The sequence below is a fragment of the Chionomys nivalis genome, chromosome 7, assembly GCF_950005125.1.
Source record: "Chionomys nivalis chromosome 7, mChiNiv1.1, whole genome shotgun sequence".
Lineage (NCBI taxonomy): Eukaryota > Metazoa > Chordata > Mammalia > Rodentia > Cricetidae > Chionomys > Chionomys nivalis.
In genome coordinates this window covers 95,893,288-95,912,234 of record NC_080092.1, presented here as the reverse complement: position 1 = coordinate 95,912,234, position 18,947 = coordinate 95,893,288, and the positions used below count along the sequence as shown (strand labels likewise).

At 50.6% G+C, this 18,947-nt stretch overlaps 1 protein-coding gene and 1 non-coding gene across 4 annotated transcripts; one reads left to right on the top strand and one right to left on the bottom strand.

Annotated features, from left to right (window-relative positions):
- Positions 1-82: 82 nt before the first annotated feature.
- Positions 83-18,674, top strand: Gga3 (golgi associated, gamma adaptin ear containing, ARF binding protein 3). Of its 3 annotated transcripts, XM_057774421.1 has the most exons (18): positions 83-174; positions 7,887-7,971; positions 8,068-8,143; positions 10,202-10,300; positions 11,659-11,782; positions 12,018-12,121; positions 12,419-12,499; positions 12,818-12,955; positions 13,404-13,485; positions 13,581-13,697; positions 13,996-14,241; positions 14,538-14,605; positions 14,852-14,954; positions 15,063-15,174; positions 15,394-15,614; positions 16,430-16,599; positions 16,716-16,826; positions 17,034-18,674. In XM_057774421.1, the coding sequence occupies exons 1-18, from the start codon at positions 135-137 to the stop codon at positions 17,142-17,144; spliced, it is 2,088 nt and encodes a 695-aa protein (XP_057630404.1). In that variant the 5' UTR covers positions 83-134; the 3' UTR covers positions 17,145-18,674. The 3 variants fall into 3 exon arrangements, with proteins under 3 accessions (XP_057630404.1, XP_057630402.1, XP_057630405.1); XM_057774419.1 differs by having other exon boundaries at positions 14,852-15,174; XM_057774422.1 differs by lacking the exons at positions 83-174; positions 7,887-7,971; positions 8,068-8,143 and having other exon boundaries at positions 11,718-11,782; positions 14,852-15,174.
- Positions 2,442-2,549, bottom strand: LOC130878938 (U6 spliceosomal RNA). The gene has a single exon (XR_009057544.1). It is a non-coding gene; the product is annotated as a U6 spliceosomal RNA (small nuclear RNA).
- Positions 18,675-18,947: the final 273 nt, after the last annotated feature.

Here is an 18,947-nt window from a genome sequence, read left to right as displayed (position 1 = left end):
TCCGACACAGTCTGGCGCGCCTGCCGGAGGCAGCTCCCAACCTCCTCAAGCCCCCATGCAAGCTCCGCCCCGGACCGGTTCGCGCAGAATCTCGCGAGGTCTGAGGCCGCAGGGCCGGACCGGGCGGCTGCAATATGGCGGAGGCGGAAGGGGAGAGTCTGGAGTCCTGGCTGAGTGAGTATCCGGGGCCGCTCCTGTCTGACCTCCAAGCGCGGGCCGCCTTCTCCCCTCACCCTGACATCCTCTCCGCGGAGGCGGCGTGTGGCCATCCACACCCGGCCTCGCCGCGAGCATCGCGCGTTCACACCCCTGTGCGAACAGGGGCCCTTCCCTGCGGCGCATCCCGCGCGCGACACCTGCAGCTCGAGGCCTGGCGGGCCCGGGAAAAGCGACCGCCGGGTTCTTGGGGCTGACAGGCGGGTTGGGAAGGTTGCGGGACCTTGTACGCCAAAGCCCCAAGGATGTCAAAGCTCCGGAATTGGGCTGGTCCCTCCGGGAGTGGTGAGTGATGCCAGCCGCACACGCATAGCGGAGAGCGTCAGGATCTGCATACCCGCGGTCCTCAGGCAGGATGCTTGAAGTGAGAATCCTTTTCCAAGAGCGACCCCAGGGAACAGACCACTACGTGGTTTGCCCGGTGTGTATCGAAGGGACACACACACTTACCGAGCCTACCCGCTCTTCAGAGGCGTGAAGCTGTTGAGTCGATGTGTTGCTGTCATTTCTAGTTTATATTGCTGTGACGGAATGAGGTTTCACATTGGCAGGCGGTAATGTGTTTAGTAAGGGTTAACAAGGCTGGTTAATCACGCCTTACCAAGGGTTAATAAGTTAACTTTACTAAGGGCTTAGCTCCCGGGGAGCCTCTTAAACGGAGGCAGAAATTAGGATGCGTACACACAGCCTTGTGTCAAGGTCTTTTACCGACTGCAATCTCTAGCCCTTTGGGTGTGAAGACGTTGCCTCCCAGTTGCCTGGGCGTCCTTAAGAAATACCCTTCAGAAAAAAAAAAAAAATACCCTTCAGGAGGTTGAAATTAGGCTTTCAGAGGTGCACATCCCCAAAGAGAAGGAACAGTTCTCCGAGGAGCACACAGGAGGTTGAAATTAGGCTTTCAGGGGTGCACATCCCCAAAGAGAAGGAACAGTTCTCCGAGGAGCACACAGTGCTGGATTACAGACACTGATTAAAGTCACTAGCCCAGGAAGCCCCGCGCTCAGGAAGCCCCGGAGTCCCAGCTGTCTGGGTGGTGAGGCAGCGCCTGCCTGGCCGGCAAGGGAGTTCAACGCTAAGTGAGGCAAAGAGTGATACCCTGTCTCCCAAAGGGAAATCACTGGGGTTAGAGTTCATTGCAGAGCACCTGGCTGGCCTAGAACCTTCTGTGTAGACCAGGCTGGCCTCAAGCTCACAGAGATCTGCCTGCCTTTGTCTCCCAAGTTCTGGGATTAAAAGTGTGCGCCACCATGCCCGGCTTCCAATCCCATTCCTGAAAGATGAAAATAAATACAATTGTTGACCAAGGATCCTCGCTGGCAAAACAAGTTCTGTCGCCACAATTCAGAGGACATTCTGACTCCACTCACCATTTTTCTAAATCCGTGCAATTGGGTGATGATCAGAGTGGAATCAGTTCACTGTGCATCTGGGAATGAGAAAATTGGGATAATTTACGTGACTTAAGCTGAGCTCAGTAGGCTTGATGTGTTTTTTAAGACAGGGTTTCGGGAAGTCCAGGCTGGCCTCAAACATGCTAGGAAGCCAAGACTGGCCTCAAACAAACTCTGACTCTGCTGGTCTCCCTCCCAACTGCTGCGATTTCAGTGTGCACCTTCCACAGTCCTCATGACTGAGTGGTGTGACTTGTACAAATCTGGTGAACCGGTCCGGACCATCTTAGAGAGGGTCCTTATCACCCATGGTTTGCCCGAGGTACTGCAGCAGCCTCTCCTTGGTCCATTCTTCATGCTGCTCCCAGGGGAGCAGTTGTAGCATATTGTTCTCCTAGCACTGCCAGACCTGCCCACATCCTTCCAGTCTCTCTCTGCTCACTCCCTGCCTCTTCTCAGTGGCCTTTTGGTGCTTTTCCTGCCCGCACACATTGTTCTCATTAACCCCGAAACCCTGCTCCCTTTGCTCATTTAAATGCTTCAAACCCATCTCGGATTCTTCTTCCTCACAAACCATCTCTTGATGACTTCAACCCTGTCTCAGATCCTGCTTGGCACCTTCAACTATTGTTGAGCAAGCCACTGCCATGTGGAAAATATTATGAGAAGTTTATTTTCACTGGGCAATAGTGGCACACACCTTTAATCCTAGCACTGTGAGGCACAGGCAGATCTCTGTGAATTTGAGGCCAGCCTGGTCTACAGAGCAAGTTCCAGGACAGCCAGAGCTACATAGTGAGACCCTATCTCAGGGGTGGGGGAAGGTGTATTTTTTTAAATATGGAGCACTTCATGAATTTGCATATCATCCTTTTACAGGGACCACGCTGGTCTTCTCTTTAGCATTCCAATGTTTAGCATATGTGCTGCCAAAGTGAGCACAAGAATTACAAAGTTTAAGCAGTTGTCCTGTGATGGAGCTTAACATATCCAAGGCACTGGGTTCCATGCCAGCCGCACAAAAACAGAAATAAAGCAAAGCGCCTAGGAAATTCAAGTAGCCTTTGCCTTCAGTTCGATGGTATGCTATCAGAATGGGTAGGAATTGAAGTGGGAGCCATAAGTGCTGAAATGCAGGGTTCTTTAGGTAATCAGGGAAAGGGAAGTGAATAATGACCTAAGACAGAAAATGAGAAGACAGCATCAAGCTAGGCTTCAGGTATGGCAAACGGCCCCAAGAATGCTGGGTGGCTATGTATAGAGCACAGAATAGCAGGTGTAGGCGTATAGAGGAAATTAGGACCCAATTCTAAGGTGCGCCGTGAAGTTGTCCTCTGACCTCCTCGTGTGGCTGTGCTGTCCATGTGCCCCAACTCCGATGCTGTATCACACAGAATGTGGGTGAAGAAGGGGAATGGGTTAGAAGAGAAGTGCTCAAAGGAGCAAGGAGTTGGGGAGGGAAGAGAAAGGGGCTAGACAAAGACATGGGTTAGGAAGGTGACTCCAGAGGCCAGGAGGTGGCTCAGCAGGTAAGGGCACTCACCACCAAGCCGTAGACCTGAGTTTGGGCCCAGGGAACCATATGGTGGACAGAGAGAGCCAGTTTCCACAGGTTGCCATCTAACCTTTACACTTGTGACATGCCACACATCTCCCCTCCTACTCCTTCCCACATATGCAATAAATAAATATGTAGGGAAATTTTTACAACAACAACAAAAAAGGCCGGGCGGTGGTGGCACAAACCTTTAATCTCAGCACTCGGCAGGTAGAGGCAGGTGGATCTCTGAGTTTGAGGCCAGCCTGGTCTACAGAGTGAGTTCCAGGACAGGATCCAAAGCTACACAGAGAAAGCATGTCTCGGGAAAAAAAAAAAAGGAAACAACTCCAAGATTGCTAGGAATAGGTAAGGAAAGAGGGAAAGAGAAGGGATCAACAGTAATAGGGTTTGAGACCCAGGCGCTTTTGAATAGTGGCACCGTATATAGAAATAGGGAAGTCAGTAGGAGAAGTGATGGTTCTCAGACTTACTTGTGTGTCAAGGGGACATAACTATAGACTGGCTCTGTGACAGTTCCCCTCATGCTCACACAAGCAAGCTTCCTCGGGCCTGCCTGGGTCTTGTACTTCACCTGCAGCTCCTCCAGTGCACGGTTTTGAGACACGTGAGAGCTTGAAGCATCTCAGACGACTGTGGTGGTTACAGCAGTTTGTTTCCCGTGAGTGCCGTTTCTCCTTTGGTTCAAGATGCAGCAGCGCAGGCTGACCTTGACCCCTTCCTTTGCTGTGCTCTTGGGTCTGCTTTTTCTAGTCATTGCTGTGTGCAGCCTGGCTTCGTTGGAGAGGTCAAGCCACGTGGAGCTCGAGTAGTCAAGGCTGCTTGTTTTCATCGCTGTCATCTGACGTCCTGGAGGAGGCGAGGGCAGCGGTGCCTAAGCTGCAAAGGGGAGTAGGAAAGCTGGCGGTGTGGAAGCACAGAGAAGGAGGCTCTCAGTAGAGACCCAAAAAGATAAACCTTGAGTCAGAGGGCCTAGATGGGTGGTTCAGGGCCAGGTTTGCAGGGAAGAACTCCACTGTGGCCTCTGCTAGATGAGGGGTGATGTGGAGTAGGTGGAAGTGGTGGGCACTTGGAAAGCTGGAGTCACCCAGTATCACCCTCAGTGGTGTTTCTAGTTGCCATGAGCGACAGGTATGCCTTCTGAGCTGCAGATGCTGGGAAGCGGCGCTGTGTCGTCTCAGGGCATTTGCGCCAGGTGCAGGCAGTGGTCGCTGCTCTCGGTGAGGAGGAGGTGGAGTGTTCTGGGAGGCAGCGGTGCTGTAAGAGAGCAGCTTAGGAAGAGTTTCCTTTGCAGACTGCCTGTTGTTTGTGAGAGAGGGAAGGTGCTTTTCCCATTGTCCTCAGTGTAAGTCTTGTGTCTCTTACAGAAGCACTGGGCGTGGGTCTGGCTTCTCCGCGTTGTATTTTGAGTCCTGTAGCTTCTTGATTTCATGTGAAAGCTTGAAGCATAGCAAAGCCACACTGATGCCTGAGGAGAGCCACACCTGGGCCAGGAGGCCTTGGTGATGACCAGTACTGTCTGGTGGATGGTGTACTTCTTATCAAATGGACCCTGCTGAATAAAATAATCCCTCTTTGTGCTTGCCATTTGTAAGGTCTTGCTAATTATCTGTCAGGATTGAGAAGAGCCACCTTGGTGGCTCATATCTGTAATCCCAGCCCTTGGAAGCAGAGGCAGGAGCATCAGGGGTCAGGATCATCCTTGACTACATAGCGAGTTGGAGCCTGGCCTGCGCTACATGAGACCGTGTCTCAAAACCAGAGTTTTTCCTCTAAATATAAACTTACAAACTTGCGTGTGTTCCTGGGGATGGAAGCTAGGACTCCCGTGTGCTAGGCCGGCCCTCTACCACCTAGTTGCTCTCAGCTCCTTACTTTTTACTTTGAGATAAGTATATTTGGAATTCTCCTTCTTCACCCTCCCAGATCCACCGCTGAGACTGCAGGCTGTTTTAGTGGCTTTCCTATTGCCATGGCTAAGACACCATGACCAAAGCACCTTGTAGAAGACAATGTTTAACTTGAGGCTTCCAGTTTCAGAGGGTGATTCTGTGACCATCATGGTGGGGAGCCTGACAACAGGCAGGCAGGCCTGGAACAAGCAGTGGGTGAGAGTTTATATTTTGAGATACAACCATGACACACAGAAAGCTAAGGAATGGTGTGGGCTTTTCAAACCTCAAAGCCTTCCCCCAGTGACACACCCCCTCCAGCAAGGCTGCCACACAGGCCTATGCCATGAGGCCTCACTTTGTAAATAAAATCTTAAGTCACTAGGGTGTTCCTGCTGAAGCCAGACCAGAAGTGCTGTCAGGCAGATCCAGCCCCTGTCCAGAAAGACCTCTGCTCAGGTGCCCTATTGTTGGTGGAAAGATCGGTTCTTAGGAGTCGGTCCTCTACCTTACTGGTGATTTGTGGCTTGGGGAATACAGAATCTCCTTCCTGCCTCTGTCTTATGAGAGTTGAGATTGTAGACATCCACTGCTATGCCCAGCCTATCACTGAACTATATCCCCATGTCCCCAGCCCTCTTTTCTACTCTTTTTTTGTTTTTTTTGAGACCGAGTTTCTCGGGCTAGCCCTGGCTGTCCCGGAACTCATTCTGTAGATCAAGCTGGCCTCAAACTCACAGAGATCCATCTGTCTCTGTCTCCCGATTGCTGGGATTCAAGGCGTGCACCACCATGTCCAGCATATTTTTCCTCTTTTTTTAAAAAAAATTGTGAAAAGAGCCGGGTAGTGGTGGCACACACCTTTGATCCTAGCTCTAGGGAGGCGGAGGCAGGCGGATCTCTGTGAGTCCATAGCCAAAGTGGTCTGCAAAGCCAAGTTCCAGGACAGCCAGAACTACACAGAGAAACCCTGTCTGGGGGAAAAAAAATTGTGAGGCAGGGTCTTTTTTTTTTTTTTTTTTTTTGGTTTTTTTTTTTGGTTTTTCGAGTCAGGGTTTCTCTGTGGTTTTGGAGCCTGTCCTGGAACTAGCTCTTGTAGACCAGGCTGGTCTCGAACTCACAGAGATCCGCCTGCCTCTGCCTCCCGAGTGCTGGGATTAAAGGCGTGCGCCACCACCGCCCGGCGTGAGGCAGGGTCTTATGTTGTCCAGGTTAACCTTAAATTTACTCTGTAGCCCAGGCTAGCCTTGAATTCCAGGCCTCCTGCTTCAACTTCTCATGCAGTTGGGATTACAGGCCTATGCTGATGGTGGTTTTTAAAGTTAAGGAAACACAGTGGTGATGCAAGCCTGCAATTTTAACTTGAGATGCCACGGAAGGAGGATCATTGTGAGTTCAAGACCAGCCTGGGCTATAGTATGAGAATCTTAAAAGCTCATCTTGCTTACCACGAAGTCTGAGTTTGATTCTCACATGGCAAAAGCAGAGACCCATTCTTACAGTTATCCGCTGACTTCCACATTCACAGTGTGTGAGACCCACCCATACCGCCCCCAGAAAAATGTAAAGAAGAAGAAAGCAGCCACATTTAGAACCGAAGTCTAGAAATGTAGGTGGTTAGCTCCTGTAATGTTGGAAGGTGTGTCACTGCAGACTGCAGAGGATCAAGACTGTTTGAGAAAATGTTCAGCTCATGCTTCCTCTTTTGTCTGAGCCTGAAGCCCTGAATGCAAATAGCAGAATTCATTTCTGCATCAGATCCCATGTCACCACCCTCATCCAAGCCATCTTTTAGCACAGATGCCAAAGTAGCAGGGAAGGAGGCCAAGCAAGTGTTCCTGGGCTTTACATTTAGTGCTGGAATTGTAGGACTTTTGTAGCCTTCAGAATGCTCTCAGCATTGGCTGTACTTGGCCATTGAGGGCCATTTAAACAGGGTGCTGAATTCTGTTTATGCAGGGGAAGATGGCACAGATGGGTAGGCGTTTAGTTAGAGCCAAGTACATTCATAGAGGGTCCTGTGCTACTTCAGAATCTTAAAGCATTGAGAAAGGTTAAGTCTTGAAAGTCTTTGTGAAGAATCTATAGAAAATACTCATTAAAAAATTTTTTTGACCTAATTCCGTCTGTCTTCAGCTTCTTGGGAGACACTTGTTGGCCACTGCCCCGCTGAGCGCTCAGCTCTGTTTAGTAGCAGTAGCTGTGTGGGGAGGCGGTGTGTTTAATGAGGGCGTCAATGAGAACTCTGACCGCTCATGTTTGTCCTTTGCATCCCAGTCTACTCTTACATACATGAGGCTTTCCTTTCTAGTTATTTATCTTTTTGGTTTTCTTTTTTTTTTTTTTTTTTTTTTTCCTCTCTTTTTTGGTTTTTCGAGACAGGGTTTCTCTGTAGCTTTGGAGCCTGTAGACCAGGCTGGCCTCGAACTCACAGAGATCCGCCTGCCTCTGCCTCGCGAGTGCTGGGATTAAAGGCGTGCGCCACCACCGCCCAGCATCTTTTTGGTTTTCAAGACAGGGTTTCTCTGTGTAGCTCTGGCTGTCCTGGAACTCACTCTGTAGATCAGGCTGGCCTCAAACTCAGAGATCTGCCTGCCTCTGCCTCCTGAGTGCTGGGATTAAAGGTGTGCGTCACCGCCTCCTGGCTGCTTTCTCACTTTTTAATTGCAGATTCCAAAAATATTAGGCAGAAAGCAGGATTTATATTTGTTGTCTGAATAGACTGAGGAGGCCGCCTATGAATTAAACATACTGTGTTTAAGAATTGTGAAGATAGCCTTGTATTGTGAGTTGCTCTTGTAATAGTTTTTCTCTGTGTTGTGTCCCAAGATAAAGCTACCAGTCCTTCTAACCGCCAGGAAGACTGGGAATATATCATTGGCTTCTGTGATCAGATCAACAAAGAACTTGAAGGGTGAGTCCAGTGAGAGAGGGGACCAAAACCTGACCAAAGAGGACTGGCCAGACAGCCCTCCATCTGCAGACTGACTCTAGTGTCTTTGTCTACCAGGCCCCAGATTGCTGTCCGACTCCTGGCCCACAAGATCCAGTCTCCACAGGAATGGGAGGCAGTGCAGGCCCTCACGGTAGGTCTTTGCTGTCAGAGATGAAGATGGTGGGTGCTCACTTGCTCAGGTCTTCCCTCATACATGCAGTAGGCCACCGCTGGTAGTCAGGCTCATGCCCAAAGTCTGGTAGGTAGAGCGTCACTGATCCAGGTTGGGCATATCTAGAACATGTCAGTCACCTGTCCTACAAGTACTCAGACCTCTGGACCTAGCGTGGAGGCTGCACAGGGGACCAGGGGATCCCAGAGGCAGGACCTTCAGTCCACTCCAGGGCAGAGCAGAGTCAGGCAGACTTTGTGAGTTCAAGACCAACCTGGTCTACAAAACAAATCCTAGGCCACCAGCGCTGCATAGAGAAACCTTGTCTCAAAAAACAACAAAAAAGAGCCAGCCAGCCAAAGAAAAGCCTGGTAGAAACTGTGGATAGCTGAAGATGCTGCCTGTACTAGTGAAGAGGCTGTGCTGAGAGTCACAGCCACTGGCAGAGTTCAGTGTTTGCTTAACCAGTGAGGGGAGCATTCAAGTATCCTTGCTCCCCAGACAAGGGTCCTTTGTGACCCTGACTTCATTTGGGCCCTGGAGACAGAAGAGCAGCAGTGTATAGAGACCCTTGTGCATTGCTCTTCCCTCTCCTCTACAGTAGTGATGGTCAAGGACAGTCAAGCTCTTTGCTTGGTTGAGTCTTGTTTATTTGTTTTTTGAGATGTCTCAGTCCTTCTGTCTCCATCTCTGAAGTGTTAATACAACAAGCATGTGCCACTCATGCCTGGTTTCCAGGGAGGCAGTTTTGGACTCGGGACGTTTGATAGTGTGTGGGGATACTTTTACTGTTGGGGGTAGTGTGATAGTGCTGCTGGCATCTAGAGATGGTAGCCAGGGGTGCAGCTAAATATCCTGAAATACATAGGACAGAGCAAAGAGTGGCTAGCCTAAAATGTCAGCCAGGTTGCCCTTGAGAAACCTTGCTTTAAAGAAACAAATCACTGGAAACTGGGAGAAATGGCCCAGTGGTTAAGAGCACTGGCTGATCTTCCAGAGGTCCTGGGTTTAATTCTCAGCACCCACATGGAAACTCATAGCCATCTGTAACTCAAGCTTCAGAGCATCCCATGCTGTCTTCTGGCCTCCTCTAGCACTGGACACATGAGGTACATAGTCAGACAAACACCTATACACATAAAGTAAAATCCTTCCCTGTGTATGTATCATATTTTAAAAAAAAAAGAAACCATTGGACATGTTAGGACATGCTTTTAATTCTAGTTTGTCATCAAACACTTGATCCCAGCACCCAGTAGACAGGAAGTCAGATCTCAGTGAGTTCCAGACCAGTCTGCCTCAAAACAGAAAAGCATTGACGAAAACCAGGGGGCTGAGGGTGATAGCTCAGTTGGTAAAGTGCTGTGCAAGCGTGAGGACCTGCGCTCGGTCCCTGGAACCTACATAAAAACCAGATGTGATTCTGGGTAGCGAAGACGGCGGACATTGGCCGGCCGACTGGCCTAGACTAATTGCTAGTCCCAGACCAGTGAGAGTCCCTGTCTCAAAACAAGGTGAACTTCATCCAAGGAAAGATGCCCGAGGTTAACCTGGCATACACACACATGCAGTCATACCTGAACACTGCCATGTACAAGCTGCATGAGTGATGGGGCCTCAAGCAGAATAGGAACATGCAAACAAAAGGAGGCAAGGGAAATGTCCCATCATCTAAACGAAAATGACAGACTGAAACATCTTCTACCCCGTAAAAGGTCAGTTTATGGAAAGGATTCTGGACCCCGAGTCAGAGGTACTTTTTCCTCCTAAGCTTCCAAGTCAGTATCTTTGTGGAAGGCCTGGCCCCTTCCAGTCTGGCAACAAACTGTCTTGGTGTTTGGGTCTCCGCATCTCCTGCTCCCGCCCTTGTGTAGCACTCCCTGCAGAGCATGCGTAGTCAGAAGGAGGGACTGTGTGAGTGGCTCTGCCCAAGGGAGAGCGCACCATTTTTCATAGGAGTCCTTGATACTGCACGGGTCCAGGGGACTCCAGTGTCCTAGCTCCCATCACAGACTGCCTCTCTCTGTATGGCTGCAGGTGCTGGAGGCATGCATGAAGAACTGTGGGAGGAGATTTCATAATGAAGTGGGGAAGTTCCGGTTTTTGAATGAATTAATCAAAGTTGTCTCTCCAAAGGTCAGTTGGTAGCAGTTTTCTCTGTTCTGTTCTTTTACTGTCCCCTCCCACCTCCCATCTTACTGGCTTTTCTGGTCATTTAACATCCCACAGAGATGGGCTGGAGAGATGGCTCAGAGGTTAAGAGCATTGTCTGCTCTTCCAAAGGTCCTGAGTTCAATTCCCAGCAACCACATGGTGGCTCACAACCATCTGTAATGGGGTCTGGTGCCCTTTTCTGGCCTTCAGGCATACACATAGACAGAATATTGTATACATAATAAATAAATAAATATTAAAAAAAACAGGGCTGGGCGATGGTGGCGCATGCCTTTAATCCCAGCACTCGGGAGGCAGAGGCAGGCGGATCTCTGTGAGTTTGAGACCAGCCTGGTCTACAGAGCTAGTTCCAGGACAGGCTCCAAAGCCACAGAGAAACCCTGTCTCGAAAAACAAAAAAAAAAAAAAAAAAAAAAATCCCACAGAGATGACGCTCTGTGTCCTGGTCCCTAGAGGTACCTCTGACTGATGAGTCTGGGGTCTGAGCAGCCTCCTGAGGGACTCCCAGCATAGACTTGGCTTGTGTGTGCAGGGAGAGTATAGACAGCTAGTACTCTGTGCTCCTAGACTATATCAGGTCAAGTTTTGCTTTTTTGCTTCACTGACTAGGGTCTGTTGGATAGCTCTAGACAGAGGGAACCGTTTCTCATGTTGGTGGCATTCTCAGAAAGTTCTTCAGGAACTGTGGATATGGGGGCCTGGAGAGATGGTTCAGCAGTAAAGAGCACCGGCTCTTCTTCCAGAGGTCCTGAGTTCAATTCCCAGCAGCCACATGGTGGCTCACAACCATCTGTAGTGAGATCTGATGCCCTCTTCTGGTGTGCAGGCATATAGACAGAGCACTCCTATACTTAAAATAAATAAATCTTTAAGGAAAAAAAAAGGGAAATGTGGTTATTAGGCTTGCAGACATGGCTCCTTGGTTACGAGTACTCGCTACAGTTCTAGAGGGCTCGTGTTCAGATCTCAGCACACTGGGTGGCTTGTGAATGCCTGTAATTCTAGCTTCAGGGGCATCCGACATGGGCTTCTGGCCTCTCGAGGCCCCAGCGCACATGTGGTGGGCACTCACATGTGTAAATAAAAACAAATCTTCACTGCATCCCCCTTTTTTACTGTCTCAGGCAGCTTCTGCATGGAAGCACGGGGATAAGGTCTTGGCCCCTGTTCTGCCTACAGACACTGTTGCTCCACCCCTGCCCCATCACACTGGGTGTGGTCAAGTAGGCTTGTGAACTGGAGTGAGGGAAGATGCTATGGAGAAAGTGGTCCTTCCCAGCGTCTCCGTTATTAGACTCTCTCACTTCATTTCCTCCTAGTACTTGGGAGACAGGGTGTCTGAGAAGGTGAAGACTAAGGTCATCGAGTTGCTTTTTAGCTGGACACTGGCCTTGCCGGAAGAAGCAAAGATCAAAGATGCCTACCACATGTTGAAGAGACAAGGTGTGTGTTTACCTCTCCATTAACCTCGGGTGGCACTGAAGGCAAAGAAGAGAAAGGAATGTTGGGGGTCCCAGGGCCTGTGAGTGGATTTGTTTTGGCCTCAGCTGGGGTTTCCGTAGGCTGAGATGAGATTAGCCTGCTCTTTTCCCTCTCATCAGAGGGACTTGGGCCTTGATGTGTGAAGGACAAAGTGACCATTGTCTGAGCACATGCTCTGCCATTTGTGTCTCCTCAGGCATAGTGCAGTCGGACCCCCCCATCCCCATGGATAGAACACTGATCCCCTCTCCCCCACCTCGTCCCAAAAACCCTGTTTTTGATGATGAGGAGAAATCCAAGGTAAAGTACATCTTAGACCTGGGGTTCTTTTAGATGACCGGTTCCAGTAGCAGGGTGAATGTGTGTGTCAGGTGGTGGCTTTTGTTTTGATTTTTTTTTTTGAGATTATATCTCAGTGTAGCCTAAGCTGACCTTGAACTTGATATCTTTTTGCTCAGTCTCCTGAGTGGTGGTATTGTAGGCTCGGAGCCACCCTACCAAACATGAAGTAGGGTCTTGCTTGCTGTTTCTTCTGGCCGGCCCAGTGGGACTGGACACATGCTACCTTTCCTTCACGTTAGATGTCTTCTCTTCCAGCTTTTAGCCAAACTACTGAAAAGCAAGAACCCAGACGATCTACAAGAAGCCAACAAACTCATCAAGTCCATGGTGAAGGAAGTGAGTGGGTCCTGGTCCTCTTGGCGTGGGCCAAAGAATCATGTGACCACAAAGCAGAAGCTTCCCCAGAAACCTTAGGCCTATCTTGTTCACCTTGCACCAGCCCTGAACTGGAGCCTTGTATTTTCTATGGGAGAAAGCAGTCGGTGAGCGTAGCACAGGAGGTGTCATGTAAAAGAACAGCTCAGGGTCTGTCTGAGGCCTGCAGTTCTAGGAAACACGCTAAGCAGAGCTTAGGTTAAGGAATGAGCCCTGCCTGGTGGTTGAAAGACAAGCTAGGTAAACTTGCTTTTTCCTGCACCCTCTTGGCTGAGGCAGGATGAGGCGCGAATCCAGAAAGTGACCAAGCGCCTGCACACTTTGGAGGAAGTTAACAACAATGTCAAGTTGCTCCATGAGATGCTCCTTCACTACAGCCAAGAGTTCTCTTCAGAGGCTGACAAAGAGCTCATGAAGGTGAGCCGCTGAGAGCTGGAGCTCGCTGCTCACATTGTCTGCCCAAGCGGGAGCCTGGCGTGGTGCCAACATGCTTGTTTGGGGCTTGTTCATGGCAGCAGAGGAGTGGAGGAGCAGTGCCCTATTCTGTGCTGCTGACTTAACTCCAGGTGCAAGTGCTTGCCTGTGACTCCAGAGATAATGCCCTAGCTGTCACTCCTCTGCTCCGCCTTGGGGACGTGTGGGTGGGAGACTTCCCTGAGATCCCGTGTTGATGTTCCTCAGGCTATGACTTGTGAGGCACACATCTCATCTACCATCCGAGTGGCTTTCAGTTGGTACGGATGACTTGGGCAACATTGTTTAGTGGGTAATGGCAACACAAAGATGGTCCCAGCTCCACCAGTGACTGACTGATGGCTTCCAAGAAGCTCTGTAGTTGATTTTTCTGTCTGTCTGTCTCTCTCAGGAGCTGTTTGATCGTTGTGAGAACAAGAGACGGACATTATTTAAACTGGCCAGCGAGACAGAAGACAATGACAACAGCTTGGGTGAGTATGAAAGAGCTCTTGGCAAGGACGTCAAGAATTTGGGTGTGTGTGAAGCTGTCACAGTCCACACAGAGAGGAATCTCTTTTTGTTCTAGGGGACATCCTGCAGGCCAGTGACAACCTCTCCAGGGTCATCAATTCTTACAAAACAATTATTGAAGGACAGATCATCAATGGTGAAGTGACCACCTCAACCATGCCTGACTCTGAAGGTACATATTATGATTTCCCATTCTGGGACCCTCCAGACCAGCCCAAATCCTGACCACTGAGCCACAAGTAGCAACTCTTAGGGCCTGAGGGGATTCCCAGCCATCCGGTGGTCTTTCACTTGTCAGAGGAGGTATGCATGGAGGTTTCTCTGCCTGCTTTTCAATTTCCCTAGAGGAAATGCTACTGAATTGGCCAGAGGCTAAAGCCTTGGTGGCTGTGCCCAGGGTCCTGCCTCCCGCTACACAGGCACTAGATTCACCCTGAATGTACTTGTTCCTCTTGTGTCAACCCATCCAGGAAATGACCACTGCAGTAACCAAGGCACCCTCATCGACCTTGCTGAGTTGGACACCCCCTGCAGCTCATCCCCAGTGTTGGCCCCAGCACCTGCCCCACCCACCTCAGGCATCCCTATCCTCCCTCCACCCCCCCAGACCTCTGGGCCTCCGCGAAGCCGGTCGTCCAGCCAGGCTGAGGCTCCCCCAGGGCCTGACAGCACGGGCAATGCCCTCTCCTTGCTAGATGAGGAGCTGCTCTGCCTGGGTACGTGCAAGAGTGGCGTTAGGGAAGGAGGGCATGCGCACCAGGCCTTCATCAGGGTTTCAGGGTGAACATGGTGGGCTCTGGTGCAACTCAGCTCCTGTCTTCTGGGGGGCCCTTCAGTCTTATGTAAAGGGTGGAGGTGGATTTACTTGCCAATCTGGCTATGAGGAATATCCTCCTTACCCATTCATCAAGTAATGCCTCTTATCTTACCAAGTGACCATTCTTCGGAAGGGTGAGAGGCTGCAGCTTCGGCTGAGGGTCTCATCTCATTGAGTTTTCTTTTGTGTTCTTAGGCCTTACTGACCCAGCCCCCACTGCTTCCAAAGAGTCGGCTGGAACTAGTCAGTGGCACCTGTTCCAGGTAGAGGCACAGCCATGGCTGCATCACTGAAGTGCCCAAGGACCAAAATTCGCTTAGTCTGTGCCTGGCTGCGCTTTGCTAGAGCCAGAGCTAGTATTTTCTAGAGCTCTGTCCACCATAGCTGGGATATGCTGCCTCTGAGGGTTGTTCCCCAACGTTTAGCTCTGTAGGTCATGATGGGGTACCTCAGAAGGCTCCAGTGGGTTATGAACTAGGCCTTTGCTTACCCACTGTTCTGTTGTACAGAATGAACAGTCATCAGACCTGGATTTCTTCAGCCCCAGGCCAGTGTCTGCGGCCTGCTGCCCCTCAGATGGATCCCTGCTCCCTCCCCCAGTTTCTACCTCAAGTACGTCCCAAGCTCCACTGCCTGCTCCCTTCCCAGCTCCTGTGCTCCCAGCCAGTGCACCAGCCCCCAGCACTGGTTCCTTCCTGTTCTCTTCTGGACCTGCCCCAGCCTCGGTTCCAAAGGCTGAGCCCACAGCCCCAGAGTACCACAACTCAGCACTGGGTGACAGCACCTCGCACCGCCTAGATGCCCTTGATCAGCTTCTGGAAGAGGCCAAAGTGTAATGGATGGGAGAAGAGAGGGTGGCTGAGGGTGGAGTGTCATACACAGATCAAAAGGGAGGCTCCAGAGAATGGGGTATGGGAATTCCTTTTGGTACCATGAATCAGACTGGAAGCTGGTGGCCTGGGGTAGCTAGGAACTGGCCTTGGTTGAGGGGTTGCCTAGCAGTGCTGTCCTGCCCTCTGACTTGTCTTCTGCCCTCCTTCCTTCCCCCCAGGACCTCAGGCTTGGTGAAACCTGTTTCTTGTTTCTCCCATGGGGCCACCGCCTCCCCATTGCTTCCCACCTCTACACCAGCCAGGCCTCTCCTGCCCTTCTCCGCGGGGCCTGGAAGCCCTCTCTTCCAGTCACCAGCCTTCCAGTCTCAAGGCAGCCCTCTGAGGGGACCAGAGCTCTCCCTGGCCAGTGTCCATGTGCCCTTGGAATCAATCAAGCCTAGTAAGTGCTAGAGACAGAAGGTAGGCCTCACGGCCACAGTGCTGGTAGGTGTGTGGTCAGTGGTTCTGTGTATGCAGGGGTCACTTGTAGTCAAGAATTTACTTGCCTGCTGTCTCAAAAATTCTTAAAGATTGTATTTTTATTACTTATGTTTGTGTGCCTCAACATATGCATGTGCAAGTTCCCACAGGTCAGCTGGGCGGTGGTGGCGCACGCCTTTAATCCCAGCACTCGGGAGGCAGAGGCAGGCGGATCTCTTTGAGTTCGAGGCCAGCCTGGTCTACAAGAGCTTGTTCCAGGACAGGAACCAAAAAGCTACGGAGAAACCCTGTCTCGAAAAAGAAAAAAAAAAGTTCCCACAGGTCAGAAAGGGTGTGAGACCTAAAACTGCAATTACAGGCAGTTGTGAGCTGCCCAGTGTAGGTGCTGGAACTATGTCTTCTTCACGAACAGCAGGTGCTCTTAACCACTGAGCTGTCTCCAGCCTATGTCAGCTTTGTTTTTGTTTTAAATTGTTTTGGTTTTTCGAGAAAGGGTTTCTCTGTATATAGCCCTGGCTGTCCTGGGTCTCATTCTGTTGACCATGCTGGCCTTGAACTCAGACTGCCTTTGCCTCCCGAATGCTGGGAATAAAGGTGTGTGCCACCACACCCAGCTCCATCTCAGCTTCCCCTAGGGCACTGTAACCTTGAGCTTCTCCAGTACCCCAAGGGGAGCAATGTTGAGCCGTGCTGGCTTCTTCCTTCCTGCTGGAGCTCTGCAGTGCCTTGGGCATTCTCCCCTGCCATGCACACTAAAGTAACGCCTTCTTGCAGGCAGTGCCCTTCCTGTGACAGCCTATGATAAAAATGGCTTCCGCATCCTTTTCCACTTTGCTAAGGAGTGTCCCCCAGGACGGCCTGATGTGCTGGTGGTGGTAGTGTCCATGCTGAATACAGCTCCCTTGCCAGTCAAGAGCATTGTGCTGCAGGCCGCAGTGCCCAAGGTATCCTTGCCTCCCTTATCTTGAACCTACTATGTTGACCTCCTTCCAATGGCCAACAGGTAGTCTCTCAAGACACCTGGACCATTCTCTTCAAAGGAACTTCTTTTTATCTTCAGTCAATGAAGGTGAAGTTGCAGCCACCCTCGGGGACAGAACTTTCTCCATTTAGTCCTGTGCAGCCACCGGCAGCCATTACCCAGGTTATGCTGCTGGCCAATCCAATGAAGGTAAGCATGGGAGCCCAGATCAGGACCCGGAGTACCACCTCTGAGCATCGGGTCTGAAGTCCTGTAGCAGTAACCCCTTTCTGGTCCCAGGTTAAGGGATTGAGCTTGGGTGGTCATGGATGGACAGGTCCATCCCTCAGCAGAGTGAAGGGAGTGGCTTGCAAAGGGACCTCCCGGACTGATTCTCACTGCAGCCCTCTGTTACAGGAGAAGGTGCGGCTTCGGTATAAGCTGACCTTTGCTCTTGGAGAGCAGCTGAGCACAGAACTGGGTGAAGTGGACCAGTTTCCGCCTGTGGAACAGTGGGGGAACCTATGACCCAAGCAAGTGCTATCATCTCTACTTGGAAGGCAGCCAACTTGAGAGAGGCTCTGGCTAGGCCGGCTACTGTATACCCTGGACAGTGTTTATAGCTTGGTGTAGACCAGGGTCCTGGACATTTGTCAGGAGCCAAGCTGCTGCTGTGATCATCTCTTCTTGGGCCCTAAAAGGACCTGTTTTATCTGCCTGTGTGACTTGAAGTAGCCGTACTGTGTTAAGTGGGGAGTGGCCAGTGGCTTCACTGGCTGCCCTGGGATAGTAGACTCTGGCTGGGCCTGGAGTAGGTTTCTCCTTTTTTTACTGGCATCCCTTGATAACAGGGAGAGGGCTCTGAAGAGCGCCTTTCCAACCCCCTCAAGAACTGCATCTTTATACCCTGACTAGGCATGGCATGGGAGGCTACCTCCCACTGGTGTTCCATGCTGCTTGGCTAGCAGGCACTGCTGCTGCCTGAACCAAAGTGGGCAGCAGTGGCCCAGAGTGAGAATCTAGAGTACTATAGAGTCTTTACTTGGTTTCCTACAGGCAGCAGCATCCTAAAGTGGGCTACTGAGTGGGTGGTGCGCTTGTCCTGACAGTGGCAGGTTGTGTCCTATGGACATCTCAGCAAGACAGGAACATGGTCTGATAGCCTCTACTAGGGATAGGAAGGAAAATGGAAGCATGCCGGTGTTTCCCTTCAGAAGCAGTACTGTGGCTTTCTGGGAAAGCATACCTGCAGCAGTGGGAATAGGCCACCCTCATCACTACCTCTTGCTTGGCATGAAATAAACTGCTGTGCTCCCCTTTAAGGGAAGACACACCTCCTGCCACTCTGCATCCTCCTGCTTTGGTCAGTCCCTTTCCCTGCCACATGGAATGTAGTGTGGCACCTGTGGTTGGACCCAGGAAGTCTCAGGGTCACACACATTGCACTAGACTTTGTCCTTTTGTGCTGCACCAAAACACCCACTTTTCCCCAGCTAGAGGGCACTGTCAGTGACATGTTGGGTCTGAAATGATGGGGTGAGGGCTGTGTTTGAACTGAATTACCAGACCCTATTGCTGCACAGTACTCCGCCTCCCCTCAGCTAGCATGACCCAGCTGCTCCAGGCCAGACTTTAAGCTTCAAGACAACAGGGAACTCAGCTGCCATAGACGCTGGGGAAGGACAACAATAGAGTCTAATGGCTCACCTGTTTCCTGCCTGGGAAAAGGAAAGTGGCAAACCATCTCCCGTAGTCAGTCTCCTTACTCTGTCTAGAGGTCATCTGACCTACGTCCCCACTACCGTCCTTAGATAGCAGGTTTTACAGTTTCCTTAGGACAGGTCAAAAGAATCATTTTTCTGATAGTGGAATAAATCCAAGAGCTTTCCGGAGACTGGTTATCTATGGGATTACTATGTGGATGCACACCTTTATTAGCCTTTAACTATTTAAATTATGCGTGTTGCTCACTACTACTGAAGTCACTGCTTTGTGGCCAACAGCTGTACTGCCCTTGTTTTCCTGCATGTGAAATAAAACCATTTCCACCCAGCTGGAGCCTTCAGTACAGAATACAGTCCATCCTGATGGGAAGGCAGTGTGTGTCAATTCCAGACGGCTTTCTGAAACCTTTTGTTGAAAGAAGATAGCCAAAGAAGGTAGACGGAGTGTTCAGGTCACTGGCTGAGTGGGGTAAGACCTCAGAAACAAAAATTGCTAAGCTTTCCATTTGGGCAGGAAGACACTGCACCAGTCCTGTGGTGCGCTCAGACCATTCTCAGTCACTTTAGGTTCAAGACAATGATTAAAAACTCCTTGGTCACGTGCCGG